Source organism: Amblyraja radiata, chromosome 10, assembly GCF_010909765.2.
Source record: "Amblyraja radiata isolate CabotCenter1 chromosome 10, sAmbRad1.1.pri, whole genome shotgun sequence".
NCBI classification, from domain to species: Eukaryota; Metazoa; Chordata; class Chondrichthyes; order Rajiformes; family Rajidae; genus Amblyraja; species Amblyraja radiata.
This window is the reverse complement of record NC_045965.1, coordinates 31,711,639-31,729,513: the sequence shown is the minus strand read 5'-3', so window position 1 is coordinate 31,729,513 and position 17,875 is coordinate 31,711,639. Positions and strand designations below refer to the sequence as shown.

The following is a 17,875-nucleotide window of genomic DNA, read 5'->3' as shown; positions in this document are numbered from 1 at the left end:
CATTCGGCCCTTCGAGCCTGCACCGCCATTCAATATAATCATGGCTGATCATCCAACTCAGTATCCTGTACCTGCCTTCTCTCCATACCGCCTGATCCCTTAAGCCACAAGGGCCACATCTAACTCCCTCTTAAATATAGCCAATTTCAGAGTCACTTTTTATTTCACAGAAACATTTCAGAGTCATTTTTTATTTGCATATTGTATACCATTTCACAATGAGAAGCATTCCATACCTACTAATCTATCAATTTTACATATTTGCAAAACCTGAAAATGTAGTTTATTTACAGGAACTATTTTTCAATTATGCCATCCATTTTGTCAAACCTTACTTTCCAAGATCACTGATGGATTGTCGTTCCTAAAAAGTTCAAAGCTGTGTATATGTCTGTACACAGTAGTGCTCAAGCTTTGAAACGTTCAGAGATTGCAATCTTGTAATTGAAAAGGGGGAGCAGATAATCTAAACCAAATATTGTGTCCATCTATGTAGGTCTTTTCATGTCTCTTCTATATTACATAATAAGGGTTAAAAACACTGCAAGCAACTGTGAGTTACTTAACCAGTACAAACATTGAAGAGTTTGTCAATCTGTTTATGCAAAGCACAAATGTGATCAGAAAATAACAGATTGATAAATCAAATGTTTTCCTCTTCCTTTGCCATTACTAAAGTGAGTTAAATTTCCACTGCCATTAAGTGATGACCATCTAAATCAATCCACGTAAGAATCCATACTGAGTTCTGGCATTCTGATAAGATCTTTCCTCTGACACCCAATAGAAATTGACACAACTGAATACGAGACTTCATGAAGCCATGATACTACAGTTAACAAAGCAACGAAACATATTACTGAACTAACGTTGTTGGGATCAGTTGAAATGTCAGTGATATACCCCATACCCAATACCAGAGACAGCAAATATTACTTCCCATTGATTTCAGCAGCATGTAACATTTGATGGATTGTTTAAATAGCATTCCATTGGATACTGGCACAATTCGTCGTTAAAACACACTGCATTGGTGCGAAATTTGTAATGTTGAATGAGCACCTTTTATTTTTTTTCCCTACCACTATCTTCATCAGCCTGAAGCATGAGCTAAGTTGATGCTCTTTCACGGATTTGGAGTGTAGACCATGTAGTATACATTTTCTATGTAAAATGAAGCTGGTTTAGCTAATTAGCTAGTTTAATATCTTTAGTAAGGGCAATTTTGAAATATTTAATAAAATATGAAATTACCAAATACGATAAAGAGAAAATAACTAGAAGCTGTGCTAAACATTTATGAAAAGAAGATTGTTTTTTGTGAATCTAGCAAAGTTCTATGGATGGAGAATTACAGTCAGCATGTTGCATGTAGACTTTTACAAAACCTTTAACAAGGTATCATGCATTAGATTATTGAAGTATTAAGCAAATTGGATGAAAAATTAGCTGGAAGCTTCTTCACACAGAGAGTTGTGATTCTGTGGAATTATCTGCGTCAGAGGGCGGTGGAGGCTGGTTCTCCAGATACTTTCAAGAGAGAGCAAGATAGGGCTCTTAAAGATAGCGGAGTCAGGAAATATGGGGAGAAGGCAGGAATGGGGTACTGATTGGGGATGATCAGCCGTGATCACATTGAATGGTGGTGCTGGCTCGAAGGGCCGAATGGCCTACTCCTGCACCTATTGTCTATTGTCTATAAGATTTAAGGATAGTTTTTCAGTGTGTGTTATTGATACAGCCACAGCAATTAATATACTCTGATATAAGCAGTGATTACATGAGTCAAGTATTGAAAAATGCCTGGTGACATTCAGCATTAATTTGCAACTCATTACATTAAAACTGATGCCAGATATTAGATGCTCTTTGACCCAAGCTGGCCTGGTGTGAGAAGTCTACCGATTTTTATTCCTGAATATTTAACAGTGACATTTAAAAAATAAAATGTAATAACAATGGAGAAGTGAATTCGGAACATTTTTTGCTGATAAGTGGGTGTAGCATGTACTCGGAGGAATATAAGATTGAATGTGCATGAGTTGAAGTTATGATTTAACCTATTTTGGTAATAAGGCTGCAACAATTGTCTTTATTATTTTAAATTTTGCTGAGAAATATTAGCTGGATTTCTCTCTCCTGATTGCAATTTAGTAACTGCATAATTAAGCTGTGTGAGTGTGTACACATGCATGAACACATGGTTCTTATGTTCCCATTGTCACATTAATTTATCGTAAATTATATTGAATGGAAGCCTAATATTAATGAAACTGGGATTTTAGAAGAAGGGTAGTGCAGCGGTAGATTTGCAGCGTTACAGTACCAGAGACCTGGGTTAGGTCCTGACTATGGGTGCTGTCTGAATGGAGTTTGCACGTTCTGCCCGTGACCGAGTGGGTTTTCACCAGGTGCTCTGGTTTCCTCCCACACTCCAACAATGAACAGGTTTGCAGGTTAATTAGCTTGTAAATAGTAAATTGTCCCGAATGTGTAGGAGAGTGCCAGTGTAGGGGTTGATCGCTGGTTGGCATCAACTCAGTCGGCCGAAAGGCATGTGTCCATTATTCACTATCTGGGAAGAACAAAAAATGTGTTGATCATAAAATATTCAAGTGAATTGATTGATAAACAGTTAAATGTCTGGTGAAAGATAAGTTTATACTTTCTGTTCCTCATTTGGCAACTTCACACAGTTTTAATTGTGGATTCCAATTCAACTGATTATTCACTTTTATCACTTGTGGGTGATTTTAACTGTTATAGCTTTTCATTAATGTCTGTTAGCTTTCTGTTTAGTGCCGCAATTTTCATAAGCATGCTACTGGGTCTTTTAATGGAAAGTGGTAAGAAAGGTATTTCTGTGGTCTCTGGTAAATAACAATAAAAACAGATAATGCTGGAAACATTCATCAGGTCAGACAGCATCTAATGGAAAGTTAAAGGGATTTAATGTTTCAGATGGAAGATCTTTTATCAGATATGGAAAAGTGAGAAAACAAATAAAAATAGAAAATGCTAGAAAAACACTCAGTTAAGGGGCTGTCCCACTTTCCCGAGTCCTCTGCCGAGTTGAAAGGTCCTTAAAAAAAAAATCAAGATTTTTGTGATCTACAAACTCCTCCTCCCGACTATATCTTTACTCGTGGACTTTCTTGTCATGATGAAAAAAAATCCCAACTTACCTGATGCCCCGCGTACCTACGGCTCGCATACGGACTCGCTACGGACATTCTCCGAGTTTGAATCAAGAGGAAAACTCCGGAGAATTCGTTAGTAACTTGGGAAAGTGGGACAGGCCCTTTAGTCAGGCAGTGCGCAGGGTTTGGCTTGAGAGGTATGGCCTGTGTTTTTCTTTCTTTCATGTGTTTTCCTTTGTTTAGTGCAGTAGATATGGCAGCTAGGGCAGTGGCGATCTCCTCCTGCAGGATGTGGGAAGACAGGGTGAGTTCCTGAGTCCCTGAGCACTATGGCAATGGGTGGTGCAGAAGCTGCAGGTCCACACAGACTGTTTTGGGGAACTGGAACAGCAGCTGGTTGACCTTGGGATCATCTGGGAGACTGAGGATGTCAATGATAGGACTTGCAGTGAGATGGCCATGCCTAGGGTATAGACAGAAAGTAGGTTGGTGATCACTGGGAAAGGGAAGGCAGAAAATGCACAAAACCCCTATGGCCATTCCCTTTGAGGTCATGTATGCCCCATTGGATACTGGTTTTTTTTCTTTTCCTCGCCCCCTCCCCCTCTCTTTCATGTGTACTCCCTTCCACACCACCCCCCACCCCTCCCCCACCCCTCCACCACCCCCCCACCCCACCCCCTCCACCCCCCCCCCACCCTTCCTCATGTCCCCATCCACCTATATGTCTGATTTCCAATCTCACACCACTTCTCTCCTTATCTCTCAGTTTTTTGTTGTCTTTTCATCTCCAGCTTTTGTCCACTCACCTGCACAATCAATTCCCCCTAACCTATATCCACCTATCACTTGCTTGGCTTTGTCCTACCCCCATCTCTATTCCTGCTTCCCCCCCCCCCCCCCCCCCCCCCCCCACTACAATCAGTCCGAAGAATGGTCCCAACACGCAATGTCACCTATCCATGTTCTTCAGAGATGCTACCTGACTTATTGAGTTACTCCAGCACTATCTTTTTGTTTATATGGAGTTCAATATGGCCTTTGATAAGGTTCTGCGTGGTAGGGTGCTCTGGAAAATTAGATTGCTTGGCATCCAGGGAGAGCTAGCCAAATGCACACAGATTGATTTCATGGAAGGAAGCAGAAGGTCGTGGTAGAAGGTTGGTTTCAGGACTGGAGGCCTGTGACTCAGGTTGGGCCTCAGGGATTGGTGATAGGGCTATTGTGTTTGTGGTTAATATTAACAATTCGGATTAGTAAGTTTGCAAATTATACTAAAATAGATGGTATCGTAGACAGAGAAGATGATTATCAAAAATTACAGTATGACCTTGATCAGCTGGGCATGTGGTTTGATGGATAACTAGTGGAGTTTAATGCAATGGGTTAATGAGTTAAGTGCGAGATGTTGAATTTTGGGAAGGCAAGCCAGGACAGGACCTTCACAGTGAATGGCAGACCCCTGGGGAATGTTGTAGGGCAGAGGAATCTAAATGTACAGGTACATAGTTCCATGAAACTAGTGTCACGGGTAGATAAGGTTATAAAGAAGGCTTTCAGTATATTGGCCTTCATCAGTCCGGGTGTTGAGTACAGAAGTTGGAATGTTATGTTACAGTTCTACAAGGTTTTGGTATGGCTGGCATTGGAGCAATGGGTAAGAAGGAACTGCAGATGCTGGTTTAAACTGAAGATAGACAAAAAAGCTGGAGTAACTCAGGGGCAGGCAGCATCTCTGGAGAGAAGGAATGGGTGATGTTTCGGGTCGAGACCGTTCTTCAGACTGGTCGGTCTATTGGAGCAATGGGTTCAGTTGTTGGTCTCCCTACTGTCAGAAGGATGTAATTGAGCTGGAAAGAGTGCAGGGAAGATTTACAAGGATGTTGCCAGGACTCGAGGGCCTGAGCCCTTTGTAACTTTGCAAATGATACTAAAATAGATGGTATCGTAGATGAGGTTGGGCAGGCTAGAACTTTATTTCTTGAAGCATAGGAGGCTGAAGGGTGATTTTCTAGAGGTGTATAAAAACCTGAGGGGAATAGATAGGGTAAATGCATAGACGCTTTTACCCAGAGAAGGGGAATCAAGAACCTGAGGACATTGGTTGGGTGAGAGGGGAAAGATTTAAATGGAACCTGAGGGGCAACCTTTGCACTCAAATGGTGGTGCGTATGTGAAATGAGGTGCCAGAGGAAGCCGTTGAGCAGGTACTAAAATAACATTTAAAATACACTCGGACAGCTATCTGTATAGGAAAGGTATAAATGCTGGCAAATGGGACAAGCTCAGACGAGGCATTTTAGTTAGCATGGATGAGTTGGGCCGAGTTTCCACACTGTGTGAATCTATGACACTCAGTTTCATCTGGTGGATAGGGTTAAAATTTCACACAATGTTTGTTTTCGTATACCCAGATTAAATTGTCACTAATGCTAGAAATAAAATCAAACATATAATGGAACTATTAGTATGTCATCTGTAAATAGTGAATCAAAATTAACATTTCAGGTGAAAGACCTTGCCTCAAAATTCAAATGAAGCTCTGTTCCAATTTCTGATGGAAGGTGCTTGATCCAAAACATTAATTCAATTTTTCTCTCCATAGATGTATTTCGTGTATCTACGGTGGTCTGTTTTATTTGCTGTGTGTGAATAATGTTGTGCTTGTTTGAGAATTTGTTTCCAGTAGGTTGTAAATGAATGGGCAGGTTATTCAATATTCACAATGCGGGAATCCTGATAAAAGCAAAACATTTATCACTTGCATCCTTCTACTCTTATGAGAATACTATTGTTGTCACCAACTACTTTCAATGTCCGATGTTGTGAATCAGTGATTTAAAGAAAATATATATTAATATAACCAAGTAATTGCTTTCTGTTCTCTCTCTTTGTCTTTTTAGTTCCACCAAAAATCTTTGACATCTCTGCGAGCTCTGTTGTGAATGAATTCAGCAATGTCACTCTTTTTTGTATGGCAAATGGAAAACCTGAGCCCACCATAGCTTGGAAGCATATTTCGCCATCAGGTAAGAGGAAAATGCTGCACCCCACAGTTACACATATCCTTTAATTGTGTTCTGCTTTTGACTGAGCACATAACACTAAATGTGATGAGGCATAACTAGAGATTCTGGTTTAGAAAAGAATCAATTTCTAGGCTAACAGAGAAGTAAATAAAACAGAATCACACTTTATTCGCCAAGTATGTTTTGCAACATACGGGGAATTTCATTGGCCAGGTCAGTCATACAATTAAAAGCAACATATCACTCAAAAAAACACATTTTAACATGAACATCCACCACAGTGACTCCTACACATTCCTCACTGTGATGGAAGGCGAAATAAAGTTCAAGTCTCTTCCTTTTCTTCTTCCTTTACAAGTATGTAAACAGTTTTGTTTCTGAGATCAACTTTTCAGATTTTGTTAAATTTTAGATTTAAATCTGCATCAGAGATTTGAATTACTGAAGCCATTTCAAACTATATTGTAGAAGTCTATATTTAACCATCCAGAACAAAAATAACTACTTGATTAGGACCTAGCTCCCACCACTAGTATGTACACCCTACACCACCGGTGCATAAGGCTGCAGTGTTTAGTACAAACTACAGAATGCAAAGCAGTTACTCACAGATCTAACAACCAGTTACTCACAATCCAACAACCCCCCCCCCCCCCCCAAAACCTGCAACCAGCATCAAAACCTGCAACCAGCATCATGTTGACATATTCTGAAAAATTAAAACATTACTTTTTCTTATGAGCGATATACTAATCAACATTTTATGACTTCTGTGACAGAGAAGGACAAGGACAGCAACCTTTCTTTAGAAGGGTCTCGACCCGAAACATCACCCATTCCTTCTATCCAGAGATGCTGCCTGTCCCACTGAGTTACTATACCATTTTGTGTCCATCTTCGGTGTAAACCAGCATCTGGAGTTCCTTCCTAGACGAGGACAGCAAGCTCATTTGAACATTACATCCTGCAGGATCCCCTCCAAGTCACACGTAATCCTTGTTTAGAAGTATATTGTTAATCCGTCATCGTCACTACATCTAAATCATGGATTTCTCAACCCAACAGCACTCTGAGTACTTCATCACAATTGCACTGATTCAAGAAGATGACTCGTCACCGCCTTCTCGAGGGCAATTGTGATGATCAATTCATGTTGACCACCATTAATGGCCATATTCTGAAAAATTAAAACATTACATTTTCTTATGAGCGATATACTAATCAACATTTTATGACTTCTGTGACAGAATCTGCAAAACAAATGGTATGAAAAGCTGCAATGCCAGATGATTGCCCACTTTATTGCCAAGACAGGGGAAGTAAGAAAAGGCAGGAACAAAGCAGGGCCGGCAACAGATGACGAGGTTCATATGTTCTTAAGTGATGGAACAGAATTTAGCCACTCGGCCCATCAAGTCTACTCCACCATTCAATCATGGCTGATCTATCTCTTCCTCCTAACCCCATCCTCCTGCCTTCTCCCCATAACCCCTGACACCCATACTAATCAAGAATCTATCTATCTCTGCCCTAAAAAATATCCATTGACTGCCTCCACAGCCTTCCTGTACCAAGGAAGGGTAGAGCCCATAATGGCCCATTGTTGGCTGTGGAAGAGGTGATAATGAAGGTATATAAGGGAATGTTGATGTTGAACACTAAGTTGTAGTTGATGAACAGCAGCCTGAGATTCTTGTCCTTACTGTCCAAGTGGTGGATAATTTCTTAATGCCATTTGAAACTCCTGCCTCAAAGAAGAGGGATGTTTTCTCTATTTTCTGCAAGGACATGGGGTTACTTGTATTAAGACATTTAGTATTCTGAATAATTACTGCAGGGATAGGGAGGAGATAAAAATATTAATCGCATCACATCTCAATATTCTGACCACCAGAATGTTCATTGCAATTCTGTCCTTATGAAATACTGGAAAGAACTGTGATAGTACAGTATGGCTTTTCCTAAAATTTTCATACACATTCGTCACCTTTATTCCTGGTTGGATTCCAGTCTTTGTGTCAATGTTTATTCGTTTTCTTCTCGTATCCAGGGGTGAAAGTAACTTTCATTTTTTTAGCACATTTATGCTGCTGATGTTATTGATTTGTTCTGTTTCTATCAATTTTCATGTTGCCACGTCCTACTGGGCCAGGCTAGCTAACTCTTGACTACATATATCTGAGAAGCTTGGAAGAGGAACAAATCTTTGAACATTTTAAATGCAGAGTGAAGGTATCTTGCCAAGACAAAGATTAGTGCATTCAACTCACAGCTGACATGATGGGATCCTCGAGATACACAAATGTTTCACTAACACATCTTCATCATAAGCATTTTGGTTATAGTTTATTATGCTTTCACTGACACTGCATGAAGTAAAGACATGTCACAGTGATCAAAAGCTTATTGTTAATATTGTTAACTTTAAACAGATTACATTTTGAACTAATTGTATATGGTTACTACAATATTTTTTTATCTCTAATGGCCCTGTCTCACGGTGCGAGTCCACCCACGAGTGATCCTGAGTTTAAAACAAATCAAACTCGTGGTAATCACATAGAATTAACGGCGCGGGAACGTCGGAACTCGTAACGCTAACGGCAGGTACTCGGGAAACTTTCCACGAAAGATTTCCACAAGTCAAATTTACTCTTGAAGTAAACATTTTAAACTTTTAAACTCGTTGTAAGAATGTAAGCAGCCCGTGAGTTTACCGTAGTGACTCGTGAGTCTACCGTGGGTACTCTTTAGCTCAGCGGGATAGGCAGCATCTCTGGAGAGAAGGAATGGGTGACGGGATGACGTTTCCAAAATTCTGCTGCGTCTTTGTGTTACTCCAGCACTGTGTGTTCACTTTTTGTCAACCAGCATCTGCCCTTTCTTGTACATGACATTATTTGTATCCGTGGCAGTAGATTGTCGCTCCCTTCAGTTTCCCAGGGGGTCGGGACGGGGGGGGGGGGGGGGGGTAGATGCTGCCTAGTGACGATCTCATTTATCCAACGAGTTACGCTCTCTATAAGGAGAAATGGGCTAGGTCAGTCTGAAGAAGGATCTCGACCCGAAATCTCGCCCATTCCTTTTCTCCAGAGATGCTGCCTGTCCCGCTGAGCTACCCAAGCTTTTTGATCCTATCTTTGCTTTAAACCAGCATATGCAGTTCCTTCCTGCACTTCTCAAATCTGTGCCATTATTCAGTACTCCAATTTTTGTTTTATTTTACTAATTCTGGATAATATCGCCCCGTTCGTTGGTCGTACGCCTCTACCCCATCCCTGGCGCTTTAAGAGCATTTGTTTTTTTCTTTTACCCCCTGGAGGAAATAAAAATCAAATCCAGGAGTTCATCTGGAGCAGTTCTCGGATACAACAGCGAATGAAGAGAAATTGGCGGGTTATTTAGAAATTATTCCTTAAAGAGAGCGTAATTCGTAGGATAATTGAGATGGTCACTTGGCAGCATCTCCCCCCCCCCCCCCGTCCCGACCCCCTGGGAAACTGATGGGAGCGAAAATCAACTGCCACGGATACAAATAATGTCATACACAAGAAAGGGCAGATGCTGGTTGACAAAAAGCGAACACACAGTGCTGGAGTAACACGAAGACGCAGCAGAATTTTGGAAACGTCATCCCATCACCCATTCCTTCTCTCCAGAGATGCTGCCTGTCCCGCTGAGTGAAAGAGTACCCACGGTAGACTCACGAGTCACTACGGTAAACTCACGGTAAACTCACGGGCTATTACGTTCTTACAACGAGTTTAAAAGTTTACAATGTTTACTTCAAGAATAAATTTGACTCGTGGAAATCTTTCATCATGTTGAAAGATTTTCACGAGTTAACAATTTTCCCGAGTACCTGCCGTTAACGTTACAAGTTCCGACATTCCCGCTACGTTAATTCTACGTGATTACCATGAGTTTGATTTGTTTTAAACTCGGAATCACTCGTGGGTGGACACACACCATGAGACAGGGGTTTAAGCTCGGATCACCTTTCGAGAAAATGTAATTGTAAATGCCAAAACTTAAAAAGAAGCTACTTGTTTACTTACCTGCCATCAGTGACCAGGTTAGAGCATAGAAACAGAAGCATTAAAACCAGAGGAAGACCGTTTGTGCCTGTTCTGCCGCTCACTATAATTGTGGCTGATAATATTAACTTGAAAAGCCAATCATTAAATGGGAGGCATTACTAAATGGGAGGTAAGACTAAACACTAAATTGTTTTTAAACCATTCAAAATGATTTTTTCCCCAATTTCAGTTGTATTAATTTATGTAGTATTTTCAAATACTAAGAAATGTAAATGTCTCTAAAACTGGGATAAATTTGCTATATAATTTGTCGGAGCTTATGAACAAGGTATGGTCATTCAGCTCCATGAACCTGCTTAGGTTGTGTTTAATGTGTATCTTAACTCCATTTACTTGCTTTTGGTCCATATCCCTTGATACCCAAGCTGAACAAAAAGATCACCAGTATCATTGTTGGACATTTCAATTGATAAAGCATCCACAGAATTTCAGAGACAGTCATTTCAGACCCTCACTACTCTTTGTATGATTTCACTTCCGAATAGCATAACTTTAATTTTTAATTTAATTATAAATTATACTTTCTTGTTCTGGATTCCCTATGAATTAATGTTTCCAGATTACTCTGTTGAATTCTTTCAACTTCTCCTCAGTCTTCTGTTTTCAAAGGAGTATAACCCGGTACAGCTTAACTCTTGTAGCAACAGTGCTAATCATATAAGTTGACTGTATCTCATCCAAGATCAGCTTATTCATTCTGAACACAGACACAAATTGCTGGAGTAACTCAGTGGATCAGGGAGCTTCTCTGGAGAAAGGAATCATGTGACATTTCAGGTCGAGACTTTAATTGCCGAACCTGCTGAATTACACCAGTATTTATAATGTCCATCCTCGGTGTAAACCAGCATCTGCAGTTCCTTCCTACACATTATTCATTCTGAGATGTGATCCACGAAGCTGAAAATACCATTGTAGATGAGTCTGATCTATGCTCACAGGTAGATAGGATGGTGATGAAAGCATAGAGCAAGGTTACCGTCATTAGCCGAGGCATTGATTACGAGAGTCGGGATGTCATGTTCAAGTAGTACAAAACATTAATTTGACCACACATGGAGCAGTGAGTGCACTTGTAATGCAGTTGGTCACAACATTACAAGAAAGAAGTGATTTAGCTAGAGAAGGAGCAGAAAATATTTACAAGGATATAGCCTGGATTGGAGGACTTGAGTTACAAGAAGAACTTGAGTTAGGAGCAATTGGACAGAGTGAGTCTGTTTTTCCTGGAGCAAAACAGACTGAAGGTGACATTATGACAAACCTGAAGCTGGTGTGCCCAGAAACCAGCTTCAGGTTTCTGGGCACACACTTTTCTGAGGACCTCACGTGGCCAATTAACACCACTGCACTGGTCAAGAAAGCACAGCAACAGCTGTTTTTCTTGAGGATGCTGAAAAAAGCTGATCTGTCCCAACAGATGCTGGTGACTTTCTACCACTGCACTACAGAGAACATCCTAACATACTGCATCTCTGTGTGGTATCTTAGTTGCTCAGCTGCGGATAGGAGAGCTCTTCAGCGGGACGTCCCCAGAGCACAGAAGATCACTGGGATGCAGCTCCCAGCCCTGTAGGACATCTAGAACGCACGCTGCCTCAGAAAAGCCATCAGCATCTGTAAGGAGCCACACACCCATGCCACCGTCTGTTTGAACTTCTTCCATCTGGCAGATGTTTTAAGGCCTTTTACGCCCGCACCTCCAGACTGAGAAATAGCTTTTTCCCTAGAGCTACAACTGCACCGAATCAGTCTACTAAGCGCCCCCCATAATCTGTCTTTGCCCCCATAATCAACTGGCACAACTGACGTGTCTCAACGCAGTGACAGCTACTGTGATTTTCAACCTCAGTGTACATGGACCTACTTGTACTTTTACCTTATTTATTTTATAGCATCGATACAGAGGTCGCAATCTTAATCTTGTTATTTGTGTACAATGACAATAAAGATATATTTTTATTATTATTATTGGTATATAAAATCATGAGGAGCATGGATAGCCAGATTCTGTTTCCCATGGTCGAGGTGTTTAGATCTGCCAGACATTGTACTTATTCCAAGGAAGAGTATCAAGGGAAGTGGAACAATAGTAGATAAATGGAGTTGAAGAATGTATCACTCTGATCTAACCAAATCCAGGACTCAGAGCTGAGCTTCCAATTCCTGTATCCTTCATCCTAATGATTGCAGAATTACAGTGCCCTCCATAATTTTTGGGACAAAGTTCCATCATTTATTTATTTGCCTCTGTACTCCACAATTTGATATTTGTAATAGAAAATACCACGTGGTTAAAGTGCACATTGCCATTTTTATACATTTTGGTTTCACCATGTAGAAATCACAGCAGTGTTTATACATAGTCCCCCCATTTCAGGGCACCATAATGTTTGGGACACAGCAATGTCATGTAAATGAAAGTAGTCATGTTTAGTATTTTGTTGCATATCTTTTGCATGCAATGACTGCTTGAAGTTTGCGATTCATGGACATCACCAGGTGCTGGGTGTCTTCTCTATTGATGCTCTGCCAGTACTGTATAGAGCCATCTTTAGCTTATGCTTGTTTTGGGGACCAGTCCCCTTCAGTTTTCTCTTCAGCATATAAAAGGCATGCTCAATTGGGTTCAGATCAGGTGATTGACTTGGCCGCTCAAAAATTGACCATTTTTTTTTGCTTTGAAAAACTCCTTTGTTGCTTTAGCAGTATGTTTGGGATCATTGTCTTGCTGTAGAATGAACCGCCATCAATGAGTTTTGAGGCATTTGTTTGAACTTGAGCAGATAGGATGTGTCTATACACTTCAGAATTCATTATGCTACTACCATCAGCAGTCGTATCATCAATGAAGATAAGTGAGCCAGTACCTTCAGCAGCCATACATGCCAAGGCCATTACACCCCCACCACCGTGTTTCACAGATGAGATGGTATGCTTTGGATCTTGGCCAGTTCTTTCTCTCCTCCATACTTTGCTCTTGCCATCACTCTGATATGTTAATCTTCAAATCATCTGTCCACAAGACCTTTTTCCAGAACTGTGGTTGCTCTTTTAAGTACTTCTTGGCAAACTGTAACCTGGCCATCCTATTTTTGCAGCAAACCAGTGGTTTGCATCTTGCAGTGCAGCCTCTGTATTTCTGTACATTAAGTCTTCTGCAGACAGTGGTCATTGATAAATCCACACCTAACCCCTGAAGAGTGTTTCTGATCTGTCGGACAGGTGTTTGGGGATTTTTCTTTTTTATAGAGGGAATTCTTCTGTCACCAGTGCTCTCTTTCTTCTTAATGATGTCCCAAACAGTGGATTTTGGTAAGCCTAAGGTTTGGCTGATGTCTCTAACAGTTTTATTCTTGTTTCTCAGTCTCATAATGACTTATTTGACTGTCATTGGCACAACTGTGGACCTCATGTTGATAAACAGCAATAAAAGTTTCCAAAGGTGATGGAAAGAATGGAGGAAAGACTAGATGCTGAGAGCTCTCTTATACCTGCATTAAGGAGGCATTTAAACACACTGGTGCAACTACAAACACCTGTGAAGCCATGTGTCCCAAACATTATGGTGCCCTGAAATGGGGGGACTATGTATAAACACAATAGTGATTTCTACATGGTGAACCAAAATGTATAAAAAATACCCTTTAATAAAATCTGACAATGTGCACTTTAACCACATGTGATTATTTTCTATTACAAATCTCAAATCATGGAGTACAGAGGCAAATACATAAATTATGGGTCTTTATCCCAAACATTATGGAGGGCACTGTAACTAACCACAGTTAGAACAGGATTGGCAGGAGCATAAAAAGATGGTGCCAAGTGAAATTATCTTCTCCTCCATCCATCATTATGTATGCTAGAGATGAGCATATATGTGTGATCTGTACAAATGTGCAGACTTAATTTGCCCTTTGAAACGGGGTCAGATATACATTTATGCCTGTGCCTTGGTGTTTGGAGCACAGCAAGCAATTTGTTCCTTAAGGCAGTGAGAGGAAGAAGCAGTTTTGATTGCTAGAAACTAGACAGCTGTGAAGATTGGCAAAAACAACATCAGGTTCAGCTTTGGTGCTCTTCATGATTAAAATGCCTGTTATACTTTACTGCCTGGGCTCCCACGCAAAGATTGGCTTCTGATGTGGGAGATCATAAGAACCTGGCCAAGCAAAGGTCAATGTTTTCATGATAAATGGTCTTATATTTCGAAGAAAAAAAATCTGCAAATTATTTTCTGAGTTTTAATGCTGTTCAGAGTTGCCTTTGACTGGATCTTAAGCTTAAAGAATTAAAAACCTAAATAATGTACCCAAGTTAAAGTAAAACAAAATAATGCTTGAGAAAAAATGTTAGATGAATGCAGTGTAATACTTTAATCATGATTTCTAAATATATAATTACAACACTGTTGTCTCAAATGGCTATTCAGTCCAATGTGTCTGTATCACTGCTAGCCCTGCACATTACCTTTACACTGTTTCACTTAAACTCATTTTTCCTCAGTACTTCAATATTTTATTCTTTTTAAATGCTAATCTAGTAATCTATTATGTGAGTAAAGTTACTTTGATTTTCTCCTTGGTGTTCTAATTCTAAATTTATTATCCCTTGTTACTGATTCACATACAATGGAAATAATATTTCACTGCAGCACCTCTCCCCAAAACCATAATTTTATATGTTACCTCAGTGAATAAATGCAGATATGTCTCTTAATACAATTCTTTCATTCCCTGTATCTTTCTCACAAATGTACAGGTGCACATTTCTATGATTTTCTGCATGACCAACGCTGCAATGTTTTGGGTCATTGTCATGCAAAGAGGCCCTTCGGCTCAACCTGTCCATGCCAACCTAGATGCCCCATCGAAATTAGTCCCAGTTACCTGCATTAGACCTATATCTCTCTAAACTAATTCTCCAGCAGTGGCCTTTTCGTAATCCTTCGCCTTCTTTGGCAGACAGTGCTGTGATATGTTAAACAAAGAAAATATTTTGCCTTTCATCTTCATTGGTAAGAAGTGGTGTATTCATTTTACTGAATATCACCATTGTATAATTAATACAACATTGGTATTGCACAGAGACAGGAATACTTTATTTTGTAGAGTATATTATAATGGTAAATGATTAATAAGCATCAACATTAATTCCCAAATATGCCCAATATGTTATGGTAATTAACTCATCAAGTCATTATCTCCTTAAGTGCTTTAAAAGTAAGAACATGTTGAAGTGAGCTTTGTGTTAACTCTGCTGTAGGAAAAAATAGATTCCAAATTTCAATAGGGTAGAAAGGGCTGTTAGTGGTATGAAGACCAAGTGGCTGGGAGAGTGTGAAAAGTGCCAGGGGAACAAAGTGTGTAGTCATGCACATTGGGAGTAGGATAAAGGCATAGACTATTTTCCAATTGGGGAGAGGATTTAAGAATCAGATGTGGGGACTTGGGAGTGTTGGTGCAGGATTCCTAAAAGGTTAATTTGCAAGTTGAGTTGGTTGTAAGGAAGGGAAATGCAATGCTAGCATTTATTTCGAGATGACTAGAATTGTAAAAACGGGGATGTAATGCGGAGATGGTCAGACCGCGTTTGGGGTATTGTAAGTAGTTTTGGGGCACCATATCTGAGAAAGAATGTGCTGGCTTTGGAGACGAGGTTTACAAGAATGATCCTGGGATGATTGGGTTATTGTATAATGAGAGTTTGATGGCATTGGACCTGTACTCACTGGAATTTAGAAGGATGAGTGGGTACCTCATTGATACTTACTGAATAGTGGTAGGTCTGGATAGAGTGGATGTGGAGAGGGTGATTCCACAAAAGGGAGAGTCTAGGCTCACAGGGCACTCAGAATCAAAGGAATCAAAGGAGCTGATGAGGAATTTTAGTCAGAGTATGGTGACTGTGGAATTCATTGCCAAAGACAGCTGTGGAGGCCAAGTCATTGTGTATTTTTAAAGCGGAGATTGACAATTCTTGATTAGTAAGGGTGTCATAGGGTGTTATGGGGAAAAGACAAGAGAATGGGGTTGAGAAGGAAAGATAAATCAACCATGATTGAATGGCAGAGTAGATTCGATGGGCTGAACTGCCTAATTCTGCTCCAATAACATGACCTTATGAACATAAGACATTGTATAAAATACTTTATTCAGTCCAGTATGACAAATTTATTTATTAGATCTCTTATCGCATTTAAATGGATCAACATGTTGATATGTAACAGCAAAATTCAGTGCTGGAGGAACTCTGTGGGTTTGGCAGCATCTGAGTAGGGAATGGACAGATGATGCTTCAGGTCGGGTCTGAGGGAATCGACAGAGATCATTGTGGATCAGGGCAGAGGGAATGGGCAGATGCATTTCAGGTTGGAACTTTGAGTCATGTTAAGTAATACAATTGTTTAGGCAGAGATTCAGGTTTTAACAATTTAAGAACCATCTTGTAGTGCAATCTTTTCCATTGCAACTATCAAACAACATATAACTTAATTACACTATTTTGATTGTACAGAGCATTTTGAGTGAATTTTAATTAGTTTGATAGATTGACAATGGGATAAATTTAATCAACAGGATGTTATTGTCCCTTTGTTTATGTTTTGAAAATTAGCAATTTCCAGTAGTTGCAGTTTATTTTGCTGGAGTAAAGTCAAACACCACACATTGGAGCTTCGTACCAGAAGTTTATTGCATCACAAATAACGGACCTTGTTAATAGTTATTATATAAAAATTCAAGGTCACAATATAGTGTGTTTTCATAGTTATGGAATTGAATATGTCTTTCCACAGTAAAATACAATAAGGACCAATTTCTCGTTATTTTGTGTCACTTGGTAAATTTGACCATGCACTTCTGGCCGTCATTTACCTTAGTGCCACTGAAGCAACTTCTGTGTCTGGCATACACAGGGTGACATCACTCCATGTGCCACGTTCCTATTGAGTATTGCAGAGGAACGTGGCCTATGTTTTTCTTGGCTGTTAACATGGTCTTTACGCTGCATTGCAAAACTGGGAGGCCTGCTATACTTTCCTATATCATTGGAATCTCCCCATCCACCTCTGCACTATACAAAGGCCAATCCCAATAATTCCAGCCCAACCCTTGAACCCATGATTTACAACCTCGCAGCCCCTACTATTTGCTGCCAGTTTCCATCACTGCCTTCCAGTATATTGTTGGTCTCCCCGCTCTTTCTCTCTACCTTTGCTGTTGCCATAATATTCTCCTGGGCTCCCCATCAGCTTGCTGTCTCTCCACATCACTCTTCCCATCCCGCAACAACGGTGAAACTCTCCTCTTTCTCACTCTTAACATATTCCAATTGTCGGCAAGCTTCAACACTTTCCAGATTCCCACCCTCCACTCACTGCTGGGCTCCCAAGAACAGTGATGCCATGGCACGATGCCCAGTTCCAGCAGGCATTTGTTTTCTCTGTCAACTTCTAAAGTTTGGTGAAATGCGATTGCCATTCCAATTTACATATGTTTCTATTTGATTTTTGTTTCTTAATACGAGGAAAAATAGTTCCGTTATTAAAACTTACCGTCGAGCAGTTTGTCAGTTCCCTAGCTTCTGGAGTACAGTTGGCCAT

The 17,875-nt window shown here is 40.2% G+C and overlaps 1 protein-coding gene across 1 annotated transcript in view; it reads left to right on the top strand.

Moving 5' to 3' along the window:
* negr1 (neuronal growth regulator 1) overlaps positions 1–17,875 on the top strand; it is a 390,630-nt gene that overhangs the window by 259,507 nt on the left and 113,248 nt on the right. The window contains exon 3 of the mRNA XM_033028493.1: positions 6,044–6,169. Coding sequence (XP_032884384.1) covers positions 6,044–6,169 — 126 coding nt within the window. The remainder of the gene's footprint in view (positions 1–6,043; positions 6,170–17,875) is intronic.